This window comes from Solanum dulcamara, chromosome 7 (genome assembly GCF_947179165.1).
Source record: "Solanum dulcamara chromosome 7, daSolDulc1.2, whole genome shotgun sequence".
Lineage (NCBI taxonomy): Eukaryota > Viridiplantae > Streptophyta > Magnoliopsida > Solanales > Solanaceae > Solanum > Solanum dulcamara.
In genome coordinates this window covers 15,622,282-15,632,218 of record NC_077243.1, presented here as the reverse complement: position 1 = coordinate 15,632,218, position 9,937 = coordinate 15,622,282, and the positions used below count along the sequence as shown (strand labels likewise).

Sequence of the window (9,937 nt, the reverse complement as noted above, 5' to 3'; positions counted from 1 at the left end):
TTGATTGAGTATTTCTATTCCTTAAATTGTTATTGTTAGACTATTCTCATAACATATATTGAAGTTTGATATGTTGGCCTATGACCTTTCTTTCTTGAGTTAGATCATTGATCGGATTTGCCTACCTATTTGTTTGTTTATTTTAAGTTTTTCGCTGATTGAATAAATGAACAAATGTGTGACCAGCCAAGTGGTTCTCTTGGGAGCCAGAAATGGTTTTTGAATGCCGACCACATCTAAGGTACCCTCTTGGAGCGTGGCAATAAAAAAATGATTGGGGAATTTTCATAAATAGCTAATTGATGAAACACAATAGAGCCTCCTTAGCTACGGTTTACTAATTACGTTTTATAGCTATAATTTTATTTGTTATGCCAATTTTTGTTTGTATATCTCACTGGAATTTAATAAGTTATACAAATTGGTCTTCAATTTTATTAATGAAAATAGGAGATAATTTTGGTTATTAAAACAAAAAATATTCTCATAAATCACGCTTATTGTATCTGATTATAATTTCTTATCATATATGACTTGTATGTGTATAGATTGATTATTTGAATTTTCAATTACTATAGTTACTGGAGATTTATCGATTGATTACATAATTTGTATATGTATCAAGATTTCTTTTTGATTTGTATTTGTATCAATTGACTACTGGAGTTACTGGATATATATAGATTGATTATATAATTTGTATATGTACCGAAAATGTGTTTGCTATGTATTTGTATAAATTGATTACTGGAGTTATGATGATATATATAATTAACACATAATTTGTGGATGTATATCGATTGAATACATAATTTGTGTATGTATTCTAGTATTTGTATATATATGAAGACTTATCATTTTTTGGTTTAAATTATTTTTTTTGTTCTTATTGAATTGTATACAACAATGTATGCTATGGGTCATTTGACGATAAATTCAACTCCTTGAATAAACATCATTAACATGTACAATTGCATAAATTATTCAATAATATGAATTGCTATATAAATATTTGTATATCTGTACAATTGATTGAAACATACAAACAGATAAACTATGCAAATGCTGAAATTATATATAAAAATAATATTTGGAGTGTAGAATTGCTGGTAATATATAAATATGAACCTTCAAAATTCACATGTGGGTTAAAAATTATGTAAATATACAAATCAAATTTTATACAATTACATTCATAACAATAAACATGGATACAAACAAATTCAAAGAGTCATATACAACAAAATATCGAATTTATTGATACAAATACATATCACAAGAAAATATATACAAATACCTCAAATTTTTAGATCTATATTCTTCATTGGATCTAATTTCTCCAATAACTCTAGATTTAGCAAAAAACTTGCAATTTTTTCACAAATACCTCAAATTTATAGATCTAGACTCTTCATTAGATCTAATTTCTTCAATAACTCTAGATTTAGTAAGAAATCTTACAATTTTTTTTTGAAATTTTGAGTTAGACCCAAAGAAAAATATGGTAGATCTGATTTTACCGGAAGATTGAAGATGATGGAGAGTTATCTCTAGTAATTCTCTTTGATGGAGATTGTTCCTCCATGATTTGAATGTGTATGATGATTATAGTGAGATTTCAAGATTATGGCTGAAAAAAATATGAAATAATGGGGGAAAATGAAACAAATTATACAAATAACAAAAACTAAAAACGGATGAAAGTTCAAAAAAAAAAAAACTGAATGAAGGTTACTTGTATTTGATTTATGCAAGATTAAAGGGATGAATAAAATTTTCAAATATTAAATTTTAATTCGGTTGAGTGATTTAGAGGGAATTAAGAGATTTTAGAAGCAAATTAGGTGGGTGTGATAAGAAAGAGTGTGTGTTGATTTGTATAAAAGGAGAAAAAGTATACTACACAATCTGATACAAAATGTGGGACCCAACTTATAGCCATTTTCTTAAATTATAACCTTTTTTCATAATAAATTTAAACTATAGTTATAAAGCATAATTAACTACTAAATGTTAGGTTAGTTGTGTAATTTTTCCAAATTTTAACTCGATTTATTTAAAAAACCCCAAAAGAACCTTAGGGGTAAAAAGCATAACAAATATAAGCCCTTTACATTTATGTTATTGTCTAATATATAGGTAATTGTGAATGTGAATGTAATTACTATTTATGTAGATATAATATTCAATATTTTAATATTGAACATCAAATTTCATAATATTAACTAGTGAAAAGGGTTTGATATACCGTTAAATTTTGTTATTTAGAGTTTATATATCTTTCGTTATGAAAGTGACTTATATATACATTAATGTTATATAAATAACTCACAAGTACCCTTTTCCTCCAACGGAAGTGGAAAAAAATAATTTTAAATTAATATTTTTTATTAAAAATAATCCATGTAGGATTATATTTGATCATTCTCACAAATATTTTTTAAACTTTTTTTATTTGACGACTAACTTGAATTTATTATTTAAACGGTCAAATTTATGTTTTCACTAATTTTCTTGTAAAATTTATTATAGATGACCCAATTATTTTTTTATAAATACAAAAATTTAATTAAAATATAGCCGCAATTTTTTTTTTTAAAATAAAATATTCCCATTAGATGAGAAGGATATGGGTATCTACGTAACGATCATCAAGAGACGGACTTCTCCGAACCCATGGAGTCCATTCACCTGGTCTCATTACCTGACTCGTCCGAGTTCAACTATCTGACTCGGGCATTGACTCACTCATCAGTCATCGGACTCGACGCCGAATGGAAGCCCATTCGAACCCATCAGTCCACTTTCCCCACCGTCTCGCTTCTCCAAATCGCTTGTCAGCTCGCCGGTGCCGACAGCTCGTTGGTGGAATCGCCAGTCTTCTTAATTGACCTAGCGTCGATTCCATTACAATCAATTTACCAGCTCATCAGGGATGCATTTGTCTCGCCGAATATACTGAAATTGGGATTCAGATTCAAACAGGATTTGGTGTATTTATCTTCTACTTTCTGCGCTCATGGCTGCGAACCTGGTTTTGACAGGGTTAGTTTTGCTTCTCTGTCTTCTGAAGAAATGCTTATCCGTATTGCAGTACAATGGTCGAAACTTTTATGTTTATATTGCTTATTGTTTTCAGATATGACTTCAAATTACGAAATGATCCGCAATTTCATGATATTGATTAAGTTGCATAATTTTGTTTAGAGATATATACTGGTCAACACAACTTAAGCTAACTATGCAAGAACTAAGTGGTAGCTCAATGAAAGACCTCTTAACCACCCCGCGCCCGGTATATGCTCTAGGTTGCTTATGCTTGGTTGCTTAAAGAATGTCATCAACTTGATTAAAATTTATCTGGCTTTTACTTTTTAATAACTGTCCTAGATGTAAAAGAATTGTTGGTTTTATCAATATGTCGTTGCTGCAGTTAATATTTGTGATTTGCTAAAGTACTTGGACTTTTTTGCTCTTGAAGCAATTTTGGTTCAATCAACACACTCTATATACCGCGCACACTATGTTTCATTACCTTTTTATAGGACTGATTTTTGTTTTGTGTGGTTAATGCTTGTCATATACTAGCTAATAATTGGTGACTAGGTGGAACCTTTTTTAGATATTACAAGTATATACAACAACCTGCAACCCAGACAATCAGGGAGAAGATTATCAAAGCAAACAAAGAGCTTGGCAACAGTTTGCCAGGAAGTGTTAGGGATCTCTCTATCAAAGGTATACAAGCTGATGTTGGCATTTTGTTACTCAGGAACATAAATATGAATTTATTTTAATTTTTTTAAAATACTCCATTTGTTTTACTTTTTTGCACCTTGAGTGCAGGAACTCCAATGCAGTGATTGGTCAGAGCGTCCTCTGACAGAAGACCAAATGCAATACGCTGCAGTTGATGCTTATTGTTTGATTCATATCTTTGAAGTCTTCAAGGCTAAGGTTGTGACAGAAGGTTGGTGAAGTACTTTTCTCATCTTCTGATAGTGTGCATGCCCACGTGTTGCAACATCCATGAAGCAGCTCTAATACACCAGTAACCAACTTCCTTGATAGAAAATATAGTTCTGTCTAGAAAGTTAGGTGTCTTGAGTATGAGTGCGCTTGTGGTGGTGGTGGTGGTGGTGGTGGTAGTGGTGGGGAACTAATGAAGTATGCCCCTTCATCTGAAAGAAGCAGATGTCCAATTATTTTTCATTTCTAAATTTCCGACCTGGGATGCCCTAGAATAAACAGTAAATGGAAAGGCGAGTTATGTCCCGTCAGCAAGCAGGAGCTATAGACTATCACACAGGCAACAAAACCCCCCTTTTTACTGCCCTATCTCTGTCTTGTTTGTCCTATTTACATTTAGTAACCTGTCCATTTCAGGGAGTTCTGTCACAAGTGTAACTGGTCTCCAGTTGTCTCAGCTGGATCTTGGTTTGAAACAGGTATTTGACACACAACAAAACTCTAACAAACTGTGTGGTATCAAATTTGGTGAAGCTTTAGAGATGGTCCAAGCTATCCCGCCTGATTTTTGTAAAACAGTCCTTATATCAGATGAAGAGGTTACTGCACTTTCACCAGATCAAGCTAATCAGATGGATTATGTGCTTTTACAAATTGTCAGGAAGTATGGTGATAAAATTTTGTTAAGTGAATCTGATAGAATACCAAAGGTTGCGAGAAAGAAAGCAAAGAAATCATCTGGTAGAGTAGTAAACACGCGCAGTCCAACAGAAGGTGGTGAAGAATGGCAAGGTCCACCACCCTGGGATGTGACCTCCGGTGGGGATGGGTGTCCTAAGTTTCTATGTGATGTGATGGTGAGATACCATATTTTAGTTACAAATATTGCTTTTCTGTAAAACTGATACGCCTATGCTTCTTTAATACCCTCTCTTGCATTAACGTGGAGATTTCTCCTCTTTCTCTTTCTTTGAGAGAGGGAAAAGTATGGCACTTTTTTCTTCTTTTTGTGGTTGTTATTGGTAGTTGTGGTAATCTTTCAGGTTGAAGGATTGGCAAAACATTTAAGATGTGTTGGCGTTGATGCTGCTATTCCTTATTCAAAAAAGCCTGAATCGAGGTTTTGAATGATTTTTGATTCTTGACCTTGTTGATTCTAAGTGGAAACTCAATAGCCATCTGTTTTCCCTAGATGGTGTTGTGATATCTTTTCTGATTTGTTTTTCTTCAGGGATTTAATCGAACAAGCCTGTAAAGAGAAGAGAGTACTCTTAACACGAGATGCCAAACTCTTGAGACATGATTATCTCTTAAAAAATCAGATATACCGGGTGAAGAGTCTTCTAAAGAATGATCAATTGGTTGAGGTAAAATGAATGCCTTCAAATTGTAGAGCTTGCAGTTGGACATAAAAATGTTTTGAATGGATGAATAAAATGTGAGGGAAAGGAAGGGGGATGGGGGGCAGGAGTGCAAGTGAACGGTATTGAAAATTTTGCTTTGACAGTTTGTCAACCTCCTGCTCATGCCAATATTACCTTGCATATCTACAGGTAATAGAAACTTTTCAATTGAAAATTTCTGAGGACCAGTTGATGTCGAGGTGCACAAAATGCAATGGTAAGTTCATCCAAAAACCTCTGACAACAGAAGAAGCTGTTGAAGCAGCTAAGGGATTTCAGGTGATTCCAAACTGCTTGTTTAACAAGAATTTGGAATTTTGGCAATGCATGGATTGCAAGCAACTGTACTGGGAGGTAGGCTTTCAGTTTCTATTTAGTCCATCAGATTTTGTTTGACTGTGTATGTTGCAGATATTATTTCCCTCCGCCTCCCTAATACAAAGAAATAGAGATATGTACAAATGGAATTTAATTTGTTGTGGCTTGGGTCACGATTTGTATGTTGAGGAATTTTCATGTTTTATGCTACCATCAACCTTGTTTACATAATGAACTCTGTGCTTATGTGTGACGTTTCTTAGCTGTGCAAAGTTCTGGGTCTGTAGGTTCTTTTTGTTTGTAGTGGAAACAGATACGTGCACCCTGCAATGTTTTCTTTTTCAGATGAGGTGCACATGCAAGTGGAAAAAAGAGTTCTCCATAATCTATCAAGAATATTGTCACAGTTATAAAGTTTGGCACTGTGGTGAATTGGATTCCATCTGATCTTTAGACTGGTTGGATCATGTCTCCAATGGGATGGATGAGTGGTCAAGTCATAGGAATAAAAACTCGTAGACCCCAGGTTTGGATCCTAGCTTCAAAATTAAGTGTGAGTCCATTTTCTGAGCCTTGGTGCATACGGTTATAGGCACCTGCATTTATGAGTTGTAGCAGGCTGCTTGATGGATTGACTGGGTGCGTGCGCGTGCACAAGCTGGCCCTATCACCATCCTCGTCAGAATTTTATGAAGATAAAAGGAATTACATAATATCATTAATTTTCCATGAAAGGCCTTCTCCAGATAGATCTTTTTTAGGTCACATTGTATCTCATTACTTGTTAAATTTGACTTTGGGCCTAACTCATACCTCAAAAGCCAGATCCAGCTCAAAGGGAAGAGGATTGTTCAAGCCTTATAAGGAGACCATCCATCTCATTAACCACCAACGTGAGACTTTTTTCATTCTTCAACCCCCACTTCACGTCCAGGATTGGACATTTGAAGCGTGGACAATTTAATTTGGGGGCCCAACATCGGGTGAGATGGATACTGCTCTGTGATGACGCTCAACTACACCCTTATGATTCGAAGTGTAGGCGGTCGCTAGCAATATAAACCCAACGTATAAGGTTAGGGTCGAATCCCACAAGGAACAATGCGTAGGCTATTGAAGAAATAAAAAATTACTAGCTACTAGTTTGAATCTGAAATAAAAGATACCATTATAATATAAAGATACCGGTAACAATTTAGGATAGGGGGATAAGAGAGAACAAGGACCAAAGCCTTTTCAAGCAATGATACCAATGGGATTTGGTAATGGGAAATCAATCAACACCTATACGATCCATTGCATATGAGCTTCATACAATCTCAATTAGTCATGGGTAAAATCATATATGTCTTGGAATCTAAATTATCCACCTACTTTTCTCGAACATAAGCAAATATTTCTCAACCATTTCTCTCGAACCTAGTTAAATGACAACACAATTGATCCAATTATAGGCAGTATATGGATTTACTATCTCTAGCTAAAATCCGATACATGAGTTGCTACACCTCAAATTATGCACCAATAAACTTTTCCCAACCTCAATTGTCTCTCTCAAGCTCAATCAAAGTAAATTGGCAAGTCCAAGGAGTGATCAAATCCATTAGGAAAGCAATTAAAACATGAAATTTATTAGATAATCAAAAACCCAATTCATAAATGAGAAAGTATTCAACTAATTACAAAAGCACAAGATGAAAATCGACAACCCACAAATTGTTTATCTCTAACACAAAATTCAAATCACCAATTCGCAACTACACCTAGAATTTAAGCATTATAAAGCAAAGAGTTGAAGAAAGAATGAAAAATAGTTACAAATCAAGCATTCAATCTTCACTCTAATGGTGTTTGTTGTGGAAAGTTGCTCTCAAAGCTATGTCCAAGTTCAGAAATATCCAAGCATCATGGTTGTGCATGAGTGTATATTGTGATTAGGTATTAAAATGTGAATTCCTAGAACTGCCCCTGATGCCTGACAAAATTCTTCTTCGCGTTCGCGGAGGCCTGTCCGCGTTTGCGGATGAGTTGACCGCGTTCGGAGTCCTTTGCAGACTGGGTCTCCGCATTCGCTGAAGATTTGACCCTCGTTCACGACTCTTTGTTGACTAGAGCCCCACATTCGTGGGTCAGTTGACCGCGTTCGCGGAGAACAATGTGCTGCCAATCTTTAATTCCTTGTTTAAGCTCCCATTTTGCCTCAATTTTCATTCTTTTCCATCAAAACTCCTTGCTATCCAAAATATGCCTGAAACATCAATATTCAAAGGATAATTAGCCTCAAACTCTAGATTAACAATACAAAATCATAAGAAAAGAGGTAATGAGTCAAAATCCCCGACTCATCACTCTGATACCATGTTAAATTACGTTTTGGGACTAACTCACACCCCAAAAGTTAGGTCACACGAAGGAGGATTGTCCAAGCCTTATAAGGATACCACCCATCTCATTAACCATCGATTTGGAACTTTTTTCATTCTTCAACAGAGGTTAATTCGTTGAGGTAACAATATTGGTTTAAGAAATTGAAAGCCATAATCCAAATTATATTTGTCCATTTCATTGTTGTGAGAAGATAACACAATGTGGGATCTGATATCGGCGTGTGGTTATCAGCCCAATATCAGTTTCTAGTTTATTACCTTATCACATCATCACTATGATGTAAATATAGTATATACCAGAACAGCAGAGTCCCATACTGAGCCTGAGATAGACACCACTCTGCTGCTGGCCTGCTGCTATGCCATTGCCATTTTCCTTTTTCCTATGTCCTCATCTTAGTTGTGCGGATGCTCAATTGGATTTCTGTGTCTCCTTGTGCCTTTCTAAATGATATTGCTGCTCTAGAAGAATCCTATAGCGCACCAACAATATTAAAAACTTTTATATTTTTTCCCCAGATCGTGTTCTTTTTTATGTGGTGAAAACAGGTGATATTTTTATGGAAAGTAGAAACGTTGAGAACTTTAAGAAACAATAAAAGATGCTTTTGCTGGGCTTCTAACATCATTAGCAGCCAAAACATCAATGTAGTGTTGATGCTTGTGAACAGTCCCTCTTGGCTAAAGCCATCAACTGCCAAATATTGAAAGACAGAAAAATATTCTCAACCTGCAGCCCTCTCCTACAATAATCAAGTCAAGTCCCTCGCATCTCCACCCGAGGTTTATGGAACCCTCGCACCAGCTTCCATACTTCATATCCTCCCTCAGCATTGCATCTTCTTGTTACAGTGTTCCTCATTCCCCTGTACATGCGACTCTCCTGCTATAAGCTGAATAGTACCTTCTGAGACATGCGGGGTTTGATCTATTTCAATGATTACTACTACCTTAGGTGGTAGTTTGGTTTGGGTCTGTTGTGAATTAACTGGTTCATGGTAAACAGAACTGTAGATTCAGAATGGAATGGATAGCTTTTACTTCAGTCCTAGGCTTTGGTTTAGTCTTCAGGATGCGGCACTTGATGTTTGAGTTAGGTGCACATCCCAGGTTCAAATCCTACTGCCGACAAAGCCTTGTATTTAAATTGGGAGGAAAAATAGAGGAGCAGGCCAATGCTCCCTAGAGTTGTGAACCTTTGCTCCAACTAGAACCAGAAGGGCACCAGGGATTTCGCCGATGCCCCCCTTCCTCCCCCTCCCCCAAAAGGTTCTTATGCTAATAAGGAATTTCAATAATGCGAAGAAAGGGAAACCTTTCGCCATCAGCAACTGCTTTCAAAGTCCATGGAACTTCTTCTTTCTGTTTTCATTAATTACAACAATAGAGATATATTTCTATTTTGAGAAACTAAGAGAATGTTTTCACTCCCCTAGAGTTCTAAATTACAAGTTCACATTAGATCAGTGCATTGACTCAATGTATATATATATGTATATCTAAACAATGGCATCAATAAAGAGTATATTAGTCTCTAGCCTGATTGATCTGTTTTACTGTTTCATGATGCTGTTGCAGGGGACTCAATACCGCAATGCTGTGCAAAAGTTTGCCGATGTCTGCAAACTGAACGAATGAAATGGCCATGAACTTGGTAAACTGATTGAGCACACCCCCTATTCGACACTTTGCTATGACAATATTGTTATCTTTAGTTTATTCGTCATCTGGTCCAGGAAATGCCAGCGGTTCTTAATTTAATCTGCTGATATTTTATGTATCTGAACCATACTAGCTTACATGAAAGAACTGCAATTGGCCTAAAGTTGCTTTAATTATATGCCATATTGCTTCCTGTAA

The 9,937-nt window shown here is 35.4% G+C and overlaps 1 protein-coding gene across 1 annotated transcript; it reads left to right on the top strand.

Annotated features, from left to right (window-relative positions):
• Positions 1–2,623: 2,623 nt before the first annotated feature.
• Positions 2,624–9,937, top strand: LOC129894304 (uncharacterized). The gene is made up of 8 exons (XM_055969926.1): positions 2,624–3,045; positions 3,607–3,738; positions 3,847–3,970; positions 4,387–4,826; positions 5,013–5,089; positions 5,201–5,336; positions 5,523–5,726; positions 9,656–9,937. Exons 1-8 carry the CDS (start codon positions 2,677–2,679, stop codon positions 9,713–9,715), a joined length of 1,542 nt encoding a protein of 513 aa, XP_055825901.1. The 5' UTR covers positions 2,624–2,676; the 3' UTR covers positions 9,716–9,937.

Coding starts and splice junctions, on each gene's coding strand:
- LOC129894304 (XM_055969926.1), top strand. CDS start 2,677: ATGGAGTCCATTCACCTGGTCTCATTACCTGACTCGTCCGAGTTCAAC. Junction 3,046..3,606: donor GCGAACCTGGTTTTGACAGG/GTTAGTTTTGCT, acceptor ATTGGTGACTAG/GTGGAACCTTTTTTAGATAT. Junction 4,827..5,012: donor AGTTTCTATGTGATGTGATG/GTGAGATACCAT, acceptor GTAATCTTTCAG/GTTGAAGGATTGGCAAAACA.